Here is a 15,551-nt window from a genome sequence, read left to right as displayed (position 1 = left end):
TTCTAGGCCTGCCAGCAAGCTACAATAATTTGAATTTCAAAACCAAAACCTCAGAACTGAAGGTCTTAAGAGGATACCTGATTCATAACAAGTGGGATATACAATAAAACAATTACTGGAGCTTGCTATAAGATATTTCCATGATGACAGGAATGTGACAGTACCCATTAGACGGCTGATGACTGGAGAATAAATAAGGCTTCAACTTGAACAAAAATAACTATACTGTAACTCTAAGATATACATGTGTGTGCCTATAAACAGCAGAATAAGAGCCACATCAGTTACTTAACTATTCAAAATGGACAAAACAAGACCCGCCCCCTCCTTGTTTCCTCACACAGCAAACAGATTAATAACAGGAAAAGAAGGCAGGTTTCCAAAAAATGACATCACCCCTTTATATGGAGCACTCTCACAGGGCTGCTGCAGTGATCACCTGGGCCACGCTGCTCCAGGAAGGCTGCACCGCCTTCCCCAGCCGCAAGCCAGCACGCTGGCTGCTCTCTTGCGCGGCGACAGGTACGCCAGCTCTATGTGGTCAATGGTATGCTCCCTCGCAGGGCAAAGTGTGCCACAGTAAGGCTGCACACCCCTCCATACGCTCTCCCCTCTCCGACAGGCTGGTGGATCTGGAGGTGTGCCTCTACTGCACCCAGTCTCACATGGTCTCTAAATGCGGAGCAGATGAATTAAACAAAAAGGCCTTCCTGATAGAAAACAACAGGGGCTTTTAGTTAAAAACAAAATTTTATTGTAGTTCTAACATACTACTGTGTAAAAATATGGGGGATTTTTCATTCTGAAATGCTTACAAAAAACACTGGTTAAAAGAAGGTTGCAATCTTACGCATGTGTAATTATCATCAGTGACTTTGTATGAAGCAACTATACAAACTGGCTACCATTTCTCTCTAGAGGTACAGAAGAATGATATTATGCTTTTGCCATGGTCACAATACATAGCACGCCGTAGAGAATGGCTATGGACTGCCAGCCTCAACGTCCATTTTTTTATTTGTATCAGACCTTGAAGCATTTCTGTTCAATAACCATCTTGGAATATAGAAAACTTTCAAATTCATATGAATAATTAACTTTCTATGTTGTCTTTAAGGCACGTATTTCTATGCAAATTTCATTTTGGTCCAGAGGAGCAATTGTATTTCAGCCATCAGCTATCCAGGTATCTGACAGCTTGGTTTGTTGTAACTATCTTTATGTCCATAGACTTCAACGACATGTATTGAATTCACTGTCCGTACTGCAGTGTTGTGTCCTGGTACAGCGTGTTTCACAGGTGCACTACTGCTCTTGGTTAACACAGGCAGATGATCGTTGCAACACCCAGGAGCTATGACGTCCCGAGTCCACTCCTCCTGGAACCTGTAAGCATGAAAGAAAAAGTTATTTCTGTTTCATTTGCTCTGGTGAGGATACGGAACTTTCTAATCCATTTTATTTGCACATCAGATGTTTTGCAAACAACTTGTGCTGTAACATATGGACTCACTTCTCCTAGCATTGAAACCAGTTGGCAGCAGTGGGGCAAATAATTGTGTCTCTGTAAAAGCTGATGCAGACCTTGAAAAGACTTGTGAGGTTGGTTTTATTTGAGGTTGGGGCAGATGTTACTTGTTTGTTTTCCATCAAACGAGTCCCCAGCTTCAATTTAATGCTGCGCTATCTGGAGAGTATTACTAAGAACACTTGAATGCTGAGACCAGTGCAGAAGGAAAGTCCTTGCTTGATTAGCAGAGCACTGTTGGGAGCACAAGAGCCAGTTGTGCTCCGTGGGATCTGAGGTGTTATTTGCAGAGCTGCCAGCGATGCCAATGCAGCGCAGTCATGTCGTGGCTTGTGCTAGCCCTTGAACTGCCCAACTTGGCTACTGCCTGGCCCTCCCAGAAGGGACCGCAGGCTGGGACTCTGTATTTGCCAGCTGCATGCGTATGCAGCGCTGGTGGTCACCGATCCATCCTGCACCCTACCTTTTCACACCGGGAAAGGAGGATTTTCCCAGCTGTGCGGTAAGCCAGCACAGTTTACTGACCCAGGCAGCAAATAACCCAGCAGTGGATGGTGTGGGCAGAGCAGCAGCAGCGGCAGACAGAAATGGCACAGTTGCTGAAAAGATGCTCAGTAAACTACACACAACTCGTTCAGGAAAATGAGGGGATGGGATCAGCTTGTTCTTGAACTCTGCTGCAAGAGGCATGATGGATGCAGCGGGCTTTAAGGACACGGCTCTGTGAACCAGCAGGTAAGACACAGCCCTTTTGGGTTTGTGCCAAATTACTGTAGTCTGAGCATGTGGGCTTTTGTAAAACATCAACTATTCCGCGGCAGCTGCTTGCACACAGGGCAGATGCTGAGGTTGCTTGCCCCACATTCACTGCAGGTGAGCTGGCTCACGTGGCTCCTCTAGTTTCCTCTGTAGCCGTCAGTGTCGGCCACTGAACGCAGCAGCCTGCACACCCACATCCAGGACAACGTGGTCTTACCCTTTCGTACATGAAAAGCTCGTCAGGAAACAGAAACTGCATTCTGCAATTATCAGTTGCAGAAAGCCGGCAGAGATGCTCATACATGAAATGTGCATACATGTAGGAACCGCAGGGGAAGAAGAGAAAATAAAACCAAATAACCAAGGTCTTGCTGTTCTGGTACAGAGTAGGTATACTGCAGATGCATCTTTCCTGTAAAGGAGAATAAATCTTGCTCTTCACTGGAAAGCTGTATTACAAAACTATTTGGGGCATGAGCTACAGTCAGATAGTGTAAAGGTGTCTTAAAACACCTCTGCACTCAATGCGAGAAGGTGCTGTATCAGTGTAGTCAGAATATACTCATCAAGGAGGTGCTCAGATGAGCAGAACTTACCCACCAGGAATCTGGACAACAACAAACCCATCTATTTCTCAAAAAAACAGCCTGGTAACTTTACCCACTCTGTATTGACCTATACTGTTCTAACTGTGCCTTTTAATCTTGGTGCGTCAACAAGCCCTCAAGTATCTTTGTGTTGGACACCAGAACACCCATCTGAGTATCCCTGTGGCTTGCCATCAGGGACCAGAAGCTACGTGGATTAAAGCTGCAGATCTCACTGCTGAAAGCAAATCTTCTGAGATACTTGCTACCATGTATTTTTTTTTTTATAGTAGGAGGAACTCATTTCTGTCTCCTTGAGGTGGTAGTCAATAGTTACAAAATAAAAATCAAATCAAAAGAGTGTGTACAGGAAGAAGAACTGGGATAAAGTTTTGTTTGGGCTAGCCACAGCCCCCCAAATAGGCGTGCCAGGATTATAGCTCAAATCTAGGTATTCTGGTTATTGTGCAATAAATATAGCTTACCTGGGCAGAATTCATCCCATTCTGATGTTTTCTCCTATAAAGCTCTGCATTGTGAAACTCTGCAATTACACACAGTCCACCACCAACTCAGAAAGCCAAACTGGCTAAAACTGTACTTGGAGGACAACTATACCCCTGGCTAAGCAACCTCTTCCTCCCATTTCAGGAACTATTAAGCTTCCATTGACTGAAATAATTCTAGGATGAGGTAACAGTAGGCACCCTCCATTCACTGCAGTACATTGAACCCTGTGGATGTCAGAGGGACAGTGAAGTCGGGGTTCCACCTAAGCAGAGGCTGAGAAGAGCTATTAAGAGGGTTGCAGTGGTGACAAGGGACAGATAAATGTGCACGCAGTGGGCTCTCGTCTGCACACACGGCCGTCAGGTTGCACTTTCATCCGTGGGAGGTCTGTACTTTACCCCGAATAAGTGTGACTCTTTTTCAAGCGCTTCAGCTTTCCTTAACTCCAGTTGCCAGCTGGGCTACTTCAAAACATCACGGTAAGAGGATTGGAAGACCTCCCTGTCCTCTTACCTGGAAATGCAAACCCACCCAAGGATGCTAGGTGCTGAACAGCCTACCTAGATGCACAGTACTTTAGACAAGGGCAGACTTCATTTGACATATAAAGTCAGAGGTCCCATCTGGGGAGAACAGCCACCATAGCATTTGTCAATGGGTTTTAGAGGATTCACAAGAATTTTGCTTTGTGTGACTTGAGCGCTGTTCCTAGCTGGAGGGGAAACCGCTGTTAAGGGGACATCTGAGAAGTGTGAGAACTCAGAGCGGTGGGGCTACCACAATGCTGCCTGGTGCTGGCACTGGCTCTGCAAAGACATTTTGATACTGGAGGACGGGAGGGGATTTTTTTGTTGCTGTATGTCTGGTGACTTTGTACAAGACCCTGGGGTAATCATGGAAGCATTATGAAAACAATAATAGCAGCTTTATTGAAAGCACATGTTGCTGTGCACACACCCTCCATGCTTGTTGCGATGACAATTAAGATTGAAATTCAGAAATTGGTATAATTTAGCAGCCAGCTATCCTACCCTTTGTGACAGGGCCCCAAGATGAAACCACAGCTCACTTCCCCTGCCTGATCTTTCTTTGAAACGTGTCAAGAGCTACTGGAAGATTTTAGTCTCTGAAAGGTGGTGGTGGGGAACACAGAGCACAGTAATAACAAACTGGAGGAAGAAAAAAACCTCCATGAATAGAGAAGCTCAAGGTGGGACAACTCGCAGAGCGGGACAATCTGTGTAAAAGCTTGAAAAGGAAATCTGCCCCTCTCCTGCGCTGGGTCTCCTCCTCCCCGGTCCTAAGTGCCACACAATCAAACATCGCATGCGTAGGGAACTATAAATTACGTACAATTGTATCAAACAGGTCATTTGCTCTTTGCAGCCATTTCACTGGATGCTTTATGTAGTGAAGTATTAAACACCGCAGTGATGATCGGTCCTACATCTCTTCCTGCAGCCCTGGGAGCTGCCCACTGGTGGGTCTCTGCAATTTAAGCCTTGTAGCTGAGCAGAGGGGACCACGTTCACACCCATGCAGACATTCAAGTACGCTGTGCAAACGACCCCGCACATGTACCACAGCCTTGGGCAGCAGGAGCCAGCAGGGCTGAGCTCTGCACGCCTGACCTTTCAGACAAATAAGAGCAATTTCTGACAGTGAGGCCGATCATAAAGGAAAATGCATGGATCTTTTGGAGGGAGCGAAGGGTCCAGCTCTCTGGTGAGACTGCTGACCTTCAAAACCACCCAGATAAATCGGTTTCCCCAGGCCCACTAACAGTCTTGCACTGTTGTAGAAGATGTTCTGCCCCCTTAATTCTCCCACTGATGCACCTCCCGACAGTCATTCTAGGTATCCTAGTGGGTTTTTCTTGTTCTACTTAGGTTTTCCATTGAGCTTTGCAGCAGCCAGTCTCCCAACAGGGGTATTTTTTCAAGTGTTGTCCCCTTTCACTGTGGTAAATCTACACCACACTATCCTGCTTCCTTCAGATCCTTCAGCTTTTTCAGCTCTCCTACTCAGGTGTTCAGAGGGGAAAAGCAGCTGGGCAAGTGCGTCAAGGGGGCAGGGGGCAAGGTAGGAATGTGGATAAGTGTCCCATCCCATCTTGTCCATACTTCTAGAAGGTCCTTTGGCTCACAGCCATGATCCTCAGCAAGCCTGGGCAGACATGAACATTTTTTAGAGCAACATGAGTTTCTGATTTGTGCCTTCCTTGCAACCCCTTACACAAGGTAGTGGAAAACTTCAACCATAATAGCCACTAAATCAAACAGAAAAAGAAAACACATTTCATCTGACTGTGGAAGACAAAGCCATGAGCTAATTTCACCAACCTTGCACATGACTTCTTGGGCTGACTGAAAACACCGAGTTGCCTCTCCTAAGAGCGTGCTGGCTTTGGTTTTTTTGCAAAACCTTTTCACTTGGACATCTTTGTTGTTGAATTGTCCTTATTTTGCTTTTTGCCAGGTACACTGGTAATGCATCTCGTAGTCAGAAAGGGCTCCAGTACAAAAATTTCAAGTACTAAAAATATCTTCTGTGGGAGAATATACTAGCCTGTTTCTCTGCAGAAGAGATTTTTTCTTCTTGATAATATGCTCCAGCTGTAGTGGATATCTGAAAGGAGGACTTTAAACCTACTGAGACGCGGGCTTTTCCATTTGACTCGCTCCTGCAGTCAGATCAGCTACTTCATAGAGAATGTTTTATAACTTGGCCTAGAGCTGTGTAAAATAATTCACCTCAAAACAGTCCGAATCTGGAATGCACAACTTCTTCCAAATGCTTCCACACCAGGGGAAAAAAAAAAATCACCGAATTTCTTTGCTGCTCTTTAGATGTATTTTTGAGCTGGACTAGTTTCTTTCTGGTTGTCGTCTTAGCTGACAGAGGATGAAAAGAAGGTAGTCTACAGCTAAATTCAGTTCTCCCTGAGTGTGGAAAATACTGCACCATCAATTCTCCCTTGCAAAATAATAGCACATCCCTGAGTCAAGGGAGTATCTATTCCAGGACAGGTTACAAGACTATCATGCTGAAGCAGCAAAGAAAATAGAGGCTTCCCTAGGTGTGGCTATTTCTTTCATAATTAGGCAGTTGATGCAAACTGAAAAGAGCGCTCTCAGCTTTTTCTTATTACTAGCTATCTGTATTTCTCCTGGGACAGCTATCTTTCTGGGCGTGCTGATGTATAAATATGCCATGGCTCAAGCAGCGGAGTGCCCAGTTCTTTAATGTCTTTCCATGCCAAAAAGGGTTTGCTGTTTGCTCTCACAATGGATACCCTAGACTGTGACAACCAGGAGATCAGGCCCAGTCAGCATGGGGTCAGTCATGCCTGTCATGCCCAGTCAGCCTTCATGAAAGGCAGGTCCTGCTTGACCAACCTGATCTCCTTCTATGACCAGGTGACCCGCCTAGTGGATGAGGGAAAGGCTGTGGATGTTATCTACCTGGACTTTAGTAAGGCCTTTGACACTGTCTCTCATGGCATACTCCTTGAGAAGCTGGCAGCTCATGGCTTAGACAAGTGTCCTCTTCACTGGGTTAAAAACTGGCCGGATGGACAAGCCCAGAGAGTTGTGGTGAATGCAGTTAAATCCAGCTGGCAGCGGGTCACAAGTGGTGTCCCCAGGGCTCAGTACTGGGGCCAGTTCTGTTTAATGTCTTTATCAACGATCTGGACGAGGGGATCAAGTGCACCCTCAGTAAGTTTGCAGAGGGATCTGGACAGGCTGGATCGATGGGCCGAGGCCAATTGTATGGGGTTCAACAAGGCCAAGTGCCGGGTCCTGCACTTGGGTCACAACAACCCCACGCAGCGCTACAGGCTTGGGGCTGCCCGGCAGAGAGAGACCTGGGGGTGCTGGTTGACAGCCGGCTGAATATGAGCCAGCAGTGTGCCCAGGTGGCCAAGAAGGCCAACGGCATCCTGGCCTGTATCAGAAATAGTGTGGCCAGCAGGAGCAGGGCAGTGATTGTAGCCCTGTACTCGGCACTGGTGAGGTCACACCTCAAATACTGTGTTCAGTGTTGGGCCCCTCACTACAAGAAAGACACTGAGGTGCTGGAGCGTGTTCAGAGAAGGGCAACAGAGCTGGTGAAGGGTCTAGAGCACAAGTCTTATGAGGAGCGGCTGAGGGAACTGGGGCTGTTTTGTCTGGAGAAAAGGAGGCTGAGGGGAGACCTTATTGCTCTCTACAACTGCCTGAAAGGAGGTTGTAGTGAGGTGGGTGTTGGTCTCTTCTATCAAGTAACTAGTGATAGGACAAGAGGAAATGGCCTCAAGTTGTGCCAGGGGAGGTTTAGATTGGATATTAGGAAAAAATTCTTTACTGAAAGGGTTGTCAGGCATTGGAACAGGCTGCCCAGGGAAGTGGTGGTGTCACCATCCCTGGAGGTATTCAAAAAACGCGTAGACAAGGCACTTCAAGACATGGTTTAGTGGGCATGGTTGACGGTTGGACTCAATGATCTTAAAGGTCTTTTCCAACCTAAATGATTCTAGGATTCTATGATTCTATATTTTTATGATTTTTCCTAAAGGCATGGCTAGGACTACTTAATGGAAAACAGGAGGCTGCTATTTCAGTTTGGGAGTTACAAGCAAGCCACTGGAGTTTCTCTGCCTTACTCTAGGCAGCGGATCCCAAGGCCAAACTGGCCTCAGCCCACCTGTACCAACCCTTCACCTGGGGAAAAGCTACTGCCGACCCACGGCAGCGGGCGAGTGTGCCCCTGCGCCCCCGTTAAGGTGACCCCACTCTTCTTTTCGACACCAGTTTCTTTAATATAATTTCTTACTGACATTCACTTCCACCTCTCAAACATTACCGGTAGCTGGCCCAGAGGAAGGACAGATGTCATTAAGCTTCTCTTTGCTGATATTTTACCCTGTGCCTGTCATGGGGCAGAGGACAACCTGCCTGCTCAGGCAGCTGACTAAGTCCAAGCTCTCCCACATGGCTGTTTGCTGGCGATGGAAGAGGACTGTTCATCTCAGGTGGTGGTTGCCCAAGCAATTGTTCCAGAGAAGGATTACTGCAGGGGCAGGTATTATTGTTCATCAGAAAATAACTGACTAAAAAAACCCATATCCTGCTCAGGAAGGTACCCATTTTCAACAAAACTCTTAAATGCAGCACGGCGTTTCAAATGCTAGTTCCTCTGCAATACCAAATGTCCCTGGTGCTCAGGGCTCGTCCCAGCGAGAGCCACAGTGCCTGTCTAACCCCAAGCAGGCACAGTGCTCTCGGCTGCTTTGAGGAAGGTCTCTCACTTTGCATGAATGATGCCAACAGTCCTGGTTTCATTCTTGTGCAGAACTGGCAAGACTTTTAAATTTTAAAATGTTAAAGAGAGCAGAATATAATTTACTGATTTTCTCCTGATACATGCTGCAGTCAGGCTGTGAGAGCTATTCCCAATATAGCCCCATGTCAACAAGTCCTGCCTCTGCCTAGCAATCCTCCCAGGGGGGCTGTTTTGGAGGTTCATGCACATTGTTCTCCTCTAACTACGTGGCCCAGAGCTGCAGCTAATCTCCCTCCCATAGATGGCAGACGCTTTTCTTCAGCTAATCTGTCTCAAACCTCTGCATCACGCAGAAACCTGCTATCTCTGCTCTATGCTCTAAACTTCTGAGAAGCAATGCTAGGGAAAACATGTCCCGCCCAGCGGCCCCATGCCTTGTAACTTGTCTTTCCCTGCTCAGCATTAGTTAGCTCTTCAAATATTATAAAAAAGCAAAGATGCTGCCAATGCTTGCAACTCCTGCATATAAGACTTTCTGCTAAACATTGGTATTTTTACCCTCATTAGGATTCCTTAGATCCAAATTAAAGAGGTGGTATCAACAGTGAATGCACTCTGTAGTTAACGATCCCAGGTATTTGTAGACATATTTTTCAGCATTTTAAAGCAATTTGTTCAAGCAGCCAAGAAGCCAGAATGGAGCTCATTATAATTAGAATTGTTGCCACTAAAATTCAACATTTCCCCGCAAAACTATACATTCATCACATTTGTTCCATGCTTCTAACACGAGGGGAAAACGATCTCATTTTGTGGCAGACAGGTCCAGAATAGCACACTGGAGCGTCTCCTGTCCAACAGCTGGGCTTCTACATTATTTATAACTTCTATACATCAGCATTCTCCACCCACGTTATGTCACGTCATTACAGCCAAAATTACCTCATTGGCATACTAAGGCACTACTTTAACAGGTGATAGTTTTTTAATCCTAAATTACTCCGTAAACCATAACAAATATCTTATCTGTCTGAAAGAACTGGCTTTTTGTTTTATTTTATATTGGCTTACCTGAAAGAATTCACTTTTCATTTTATTTGTTCTTACAGTATTTTTGATCCTGAAAGTAGGTGAATCAAAATGTTAACCTCTAGTTAATCTCTAAACCTATTTCAATTAAGTCTGAAAAGCAGCATGACCTACATCCTTTCCTAGTCAAAAACAGGCTAAGATATATTCAAGAGGGTCTTTTTCAAGGGTGGAGGAGTTCTCACTCTTCCAGATACTTCATATGTTACATGAAGAAGCAGCAGAATAATTTTCTTTAAGAAAAGGAAATGCTATCATAAAAACGACTTAAATTGCCAAGCCTCCACCCACTCTTTTCTCAGACAAGGGTACCACTCATCTTTCAGCCTTCCCCTTCTAAGCGGGTTGCAGAGCCACTTTCCATGGCTGTAACACAGAGAACAACACATATTGCAGCCCTGAAAAAGGCAGGGAGAAAATGATCAGACTCCTGTGCTTCTTAGGACAGTTCCTTATTAGAAAATCAAAGCAGGATTTCTGATTTGCTCAGAGGTCTAGCGATGCATTGCACAAATTCCTCCAAATGTCTGAAACATTAACACAAGACTAAGATACGATAGGATAGGACAGGACAGGACAGAACAGAATAGACTAGACTATTTCAGTTGGAAGGGACCTACAACGATCATCTCATCCAACTGCCTGACCACTTTAAGGCTGACCAAAAGTTAAAGCAAATTATTAAGGGCATTGTCCAATTGCCTCTTAAACACTGACAGGCTTGGGGGCATTGACCACCTCTCCAGGAAGCCTGTTCCAGGGTTTGACCACCCTCTCGGTAAAGAAATACTTCCTTATGTCAATTCTGAACCTTCCTTGAGGACCCTTGGTTAAATTATCTTTTGGCTTGTTTGTGACCATGGACACACACTTTGGTTCACATGTGTGCAGCAATATACAGAAATCTTTTTCCTTTGGGCTTGCTTGCCCTCAGTTTTGCTGCTCTTTTCCAACCACACTGCATGCCTTTATTTATTTCCTTGGACAATTAGTGCTACAACAGCTCCGCCCCTACAGCAACAGCCACATGGTTAGAGATGTCCTCCAAGGATAAGCTGCCAACACGTCTGCTTCACGTTAAACGGAGAAAGGTACCGCAGAAATAACCCAGGTAGTGAACAAGTCCTTTCCTGCTGGTCTTCCCAGCATAAGCCAGCTTCATGTTTGCACCTGCCCAGGGATTTGCCTGCACTGTCCTGCTGTTCCCGGTAAGCTGGATGTGCACAGGATGATGAAACTTAGCCTAATTTGCCACACACAAAAAGTAAGTCTTGCAAGTCAAACACAAAAACTGACAGATCATCTCTCTTGTTGTCTTCAAGAGATGGCATGAAATACGTTAGCAGAATTCCCACATCTCATCCTGCGCATATATCCATTCAACAGAATTAAACAGTAGAAATTAGCATCTTTCACTAATTTTGATTAAATAGATTTTATTTGAGTGAAGAAAGGGAGCAAGGTACGAATTGATGGTCACACCTGTTCATAGAGCAATTCCAAGACAGTTTCATTCAGAGTCTGTCACAGCTTCAATGCCATTTCCATCTCTGATTAGAAGCACCGCCTGTTCTCCACGTGCGAAACGGCTAGACTTTTGGCTCTGGGGTGCACAGATTAATACACCTGCTCTCCTAGCTGATTTTTGCTCTGGCTAGTGATTAGCCAGGCTCACATCACCTCTGCATGGTGGAAATAAAGTAGACCTTGATTAATAGCGGACCTGATGCATCAGGAGGTGGGTATGTGCACCAGTATTTAACACAGCACGTGTATTGTTCTATGTAAGAGAAAAAGAGCTCACAGGCTTTCTTCCTCCTGCCCTCTTCAATTCCCCACTGAAGTTTATACATTCTCCAGTTTTCTAAAGCAATAATAAACTTGTTGATTTCTGGCCCCAGAAAAGCTGCTTATCTAGAGGAATTGTATATTCCCTGCTACTTTCAGTTAAGTGTACAGAATTTGGTAAACATAATACAGGAGCTTCTGCTCCGTGGACTGGTGTAGATAAGAACCCAGAAGGAGCTCAAGCATCCAGCAGAGCACTAATCTCTGTTTACAGCCCTTTATAAGTTTATCTATGTTATTTTAAAAGCAGATTACACTTATACAAAACATTAACATCATAGCAGATTGAAGTTTCCCAAAATTAAAAATTGCATCCTGAGTCTTCTAAAAACTGTTTAGGTTATAATCAGCATTTAATTAGGTTTATACATCTTTCTGAAATCACCCAAAGCTAGGAATTGATTAAGCAGCCATCAGACTTCTGTGCAAGTGCTCCATATGAATATAATTTCCAGCTGCACTGTGACATGGAAGTAGGTTTATAATCTGCATAAAATTGTTTTCTGCAGGTAACCACTACAAATCACAGATACTGCTGTACATAAAAGCTGTACAAGTGAGCAGTGAATTAAAAGCAAACAAGGATTGTGCTATGACGACAAAGCAGAACCCAAAGGATATGAAAGACTCAATGACGTGTGTTTATATGAATGGTAATAGCAAAACAGCATTAGAATTTAACACGTATTCATTTTTCTGTTTTTCTTTTGTTGGCAACAGCATAGCCAGTGTAACACACCTGGACACTTTTAGAGACAATTTTGAACTGACACAAAAAATACCTATGCCCACCATCCATACATCCACAGTACATGATGCACTTATTTCAGCGTGGACATTTCTTTGGACTACCCCAGGCTCAGGGTTCCCACACTGTGGGCATTCACGCTGCCTTTCAGATGAGGATCCCACTGTGTTTGCCCTGCACACCCTGGTAACAAAACAATATTTCTCAAGACAGCTTTCACAGTCGCCAAGGGATAAACAGTGATGCTTGATGCTCACCTTGAGCCGTACCGCAGCCCCAGGTGTCCCTGGCTGCCTCCTCTCCTCAGGCTTTCAGGCAAGCTCGCACCTTGATACCACTAACCAATACAGAGTAGTGACTTCCTGCTGCAGTTTATCATCAATTTAACAAAGCCAATTAAAAACCTCTCTCCAGTTAATCTCGTGCAACCTCCTCTGCAGACCAAGCTCAACAAAGCACTACTGGGGATAGATGAAAGAAGCTGTAAGGAGGGAGGTCACGCTCAGCTTCTCTGCTGTCTCACCTTTCGGGAACATTAATTCCCCAAAAGATGGGCAAGTTCAAGGACAAGCCCTAACAATCCACTGGCATCACGTCCTCTTCAGGGGCATCCCTTTAAAATGCATTTTCAAGGAAACCTCTTTCTAAAATTTGTTCAACAAACTCATTCCATCCCACTGTATTTTAATAGCCTTACCTGTAGAAGCCTTGGTTATCATATGCCATGTTAGTCACATCATCAAATACAGATTTATTCCTGAGTTTCTTATTGCTGTTGTTATTGTTTCTTCCCTTAAAACCAAAGTAAGCAGCTTGCATGTGCTCTAGTTCTTCAGTTCTGAGCTGGTACCACAGCTGCATATCTCTGTGAATAAAGCAAGGGGTAAAATACATTACTGTAATAAATGGCTGCATATTTGAGCTTTTATCTGACCACAGACCTGACTCCCTAGAGTTTAAATCTAAATCCAGGTTTACTGAAGACAGCACTTAAACACATGCTGAACTTCCAAGTGTAAGCAAAATTTCCAGAGACCTAAATATCCGCTTAAACACCTTAAGGTGGGGGGTTCTTAAAAAGCATAAATATTTTTCTGTAAAATAGTGTTATTTTAAGTATTATCCAGCACTCTTCAGAAAACAAGCAAACAAACAAAAAGAGCAATTTTCTTATGAGCGCCTGTGGATAGTTCAAAGGAACAAAACCCCAATAATTACGTTAATTTGATTCAGTGGATTTTGAAAGTACAGATAATAGGGAAAGTCACTTGAGGTGTGATGTTGTGTCAATGTTCTCAGCGACCTTCATCAGTGACACACGTCAGGCCAGATCCTGTTGTATGTGAAAAGACTACAGAGCACCTGCATTTCATGGAATAAATTATTTCAGAAAAAAAAATATTTTCTGTGAATTTTTGCAGCACTGCCACTCCTAAGGGTTCAAAAATCATCAGGCAGGTTGAAAAGATGAATTGACTTAAAAATAGAGGAGACAGGTAATGTTGCCTTTGTTAAGAGCAGGGCTTATTCAGTTGCGTTCAGGATTTCCTTTTGGAAACGCTCAAGGCACTTTTCATGCTGCTCTCTACAACTCTGGGGCAAAAAAAAAAAAGACAATTTCTTTTCTTCTTTTAAAAAGAAGTCTAAGATTCACACAATCACAGACATTCACACTAGCTGATGGGACAAGATTAAATTGTGAGGGTTGGCGATGCTGATTTTGGTGTCATTTCTGTCCTCTCAGAATGCAATCCTGCTCCTACCAAAGAAATCAGCAGCTACGCTCACGCAGTGGACAAGGTCTGCGAGGAGGCTAAAATATGTGAGGATCTTCAGCAGCCTTTGTCCTTTTTCTCTCCAAATGCAAGGATAAAACATAAGATGGCACTTCAAAGATCATCAAACGGGTACCTTGCAAGACAGGTTTGTAGGCAGAGATGATCTCTTCTAGCAGACCAACTAAAAGAGCCAAAAAAAAGTAGACAGGCAGACTTCAAAGCTAAAGGCAAGATGAGGACATCCTCCTTACTCCACAGGTACAGGCTACCTTTTCTTTCAGAGATGGTCTAAGACACACTTATTTAACTAATCCCCTACCGAGTATTCTCATTTTGTATTAGGTTATCAAGCCTGCAGCTTCTCTTCAGATTAATGCTTTGTGCATCCAAAAGTCAATCCACATTTTCCACCGACATCAACAAAAGAGATGCTACCACTGGCTCTGGCACTCTGCAGCACAGGCTGCGGGTTGAGCCAGTTTCATACAGGGATGCGTTACTCTTTCTCGCAGGACGTGACAGTTTCTACATTGTCTCAGTTGCTTTCTGACAGCCGGGCCAAGCCACACACTGTCTATAGTGCCCCCCGGAGTGGGGCTCAGTCATGGACGGGCTGCACTGGAGCAGCTCCTTCAGGAGGCAGTGAAGGGAGGACAGAGGGCAGCAGGGAACTGAGAAGCTCCCAGCAAAGGGAATCATTTTATGTCCTGATGACAGAACCAGGTCAAAATGTCCAGTGTGAAGGGCTTTTCTTTTGTAAGAGAAAAATATCAAGTCATCAAAGTCATGTGAATGGCTAATTTTGACAAAACTTCATTTAAAATAAATGAAAAACAAGGACTTTGATATGAATAGTCTTATCAAAAGAAAAGCAGTGATTCCAAAAATGCCAATCAACTCCTTCATTTCAAAAAATTTCATGCTATCAGTGAAAACCTAATATTACGAATGACACCAAAGACTTTCTTTTTTGCCTCACAAAATCCTTTCAAGGGAAATAGAAAATCTGTATTTTGGTTACAATCAGATTTCGAAATGACAAGAATTTCCCCCCTAAGCTGGTTCCCATGCAGCTCTAGATAAAACACAGCTTGGAGCAGAGAGACCTTCACTTGTGTCCTCCCCAGACTCCCTCTACTCCACCACTACCCTGCCTCACTCCAAACACTTCTCTGAAGCAAAAAGAGGCTTAAAATCAAACAGAAGTGCAGCTTACTGTCTGCACAGCAGGCATCAGTGGGACGAGGTGCAGCCACCCCACCGAGCTACGTGCAGCAGTGGGAACAATGAGCAGGAAAAGCAAGAGGGAAGCGAAGAAGAGGTGCCAAGGGAAAGCCTTCTGCAGCAGGTGACTTTGGATGGATGCTCTCATGAACAACAGTGGCTCGGCTTCAGCGTACAGCCAGATGTGGTCATGCAGCCACCCTTCACGCTGAGTT

At 44.5% G+C, this 15,551-nt stretch overlaps 1 protein-coding gene across 1 annotated transcript in view; it reads right to left on the bottom strand.

Moving 5' to 3' along the window:
- Positions 1 to 737: 737 nt before the first annotated feature.
- Positions 738 to 15,551, bottom strand: part of SUSD3 (sushi domain containing 3) — a 35,466-nt gene continuing 20,652 nt past the window's right edge. The window contains exons 4-7 of the mRNA XM_041118777.1: positions 14,246 to 14,293; positions 13,032 to 13,199; positions 12,369 to 12,517; positions 738 to 1,386 (exon numbers count right to left, since the gene is read on the bottom strand). Of these exons, the coding sequence (XP_040974711.1) occupies positions 1,355 to 1,386; positions 12,369 to 12,517; positions 13,032 to 13,199; positions 14,246 to 14,293 (397 nt within the window). The 3' untranslated portion in view covers positions 738 to 1,354. The remainder of the gene's footprint in view (positions 1,387 to 12,368; positions 12,518 to 13,031; positions 13,200 to 14,245; positions 14,294 to 15,551) is intronic.

The sequence above is a fragment of the Aquila chrysaetos genome, chromosome 20, assembly GCF_900496995.4.
Source record: "Aquila chrysaetos chrysaetos chromosome 20, bAquChr1.4, whole genome shotgun sequence".
Lineage (NCBI taxonomy): Eukaryota > Metazoa > Chordata > Aves > Accipitriformes > Accipitridae > Aquila > Aquila chrysaetos.
Note: the sequence above shows the minus strand (reverse complement) of the source record. Positions and strands in the feature narration are given on the sequence as shown.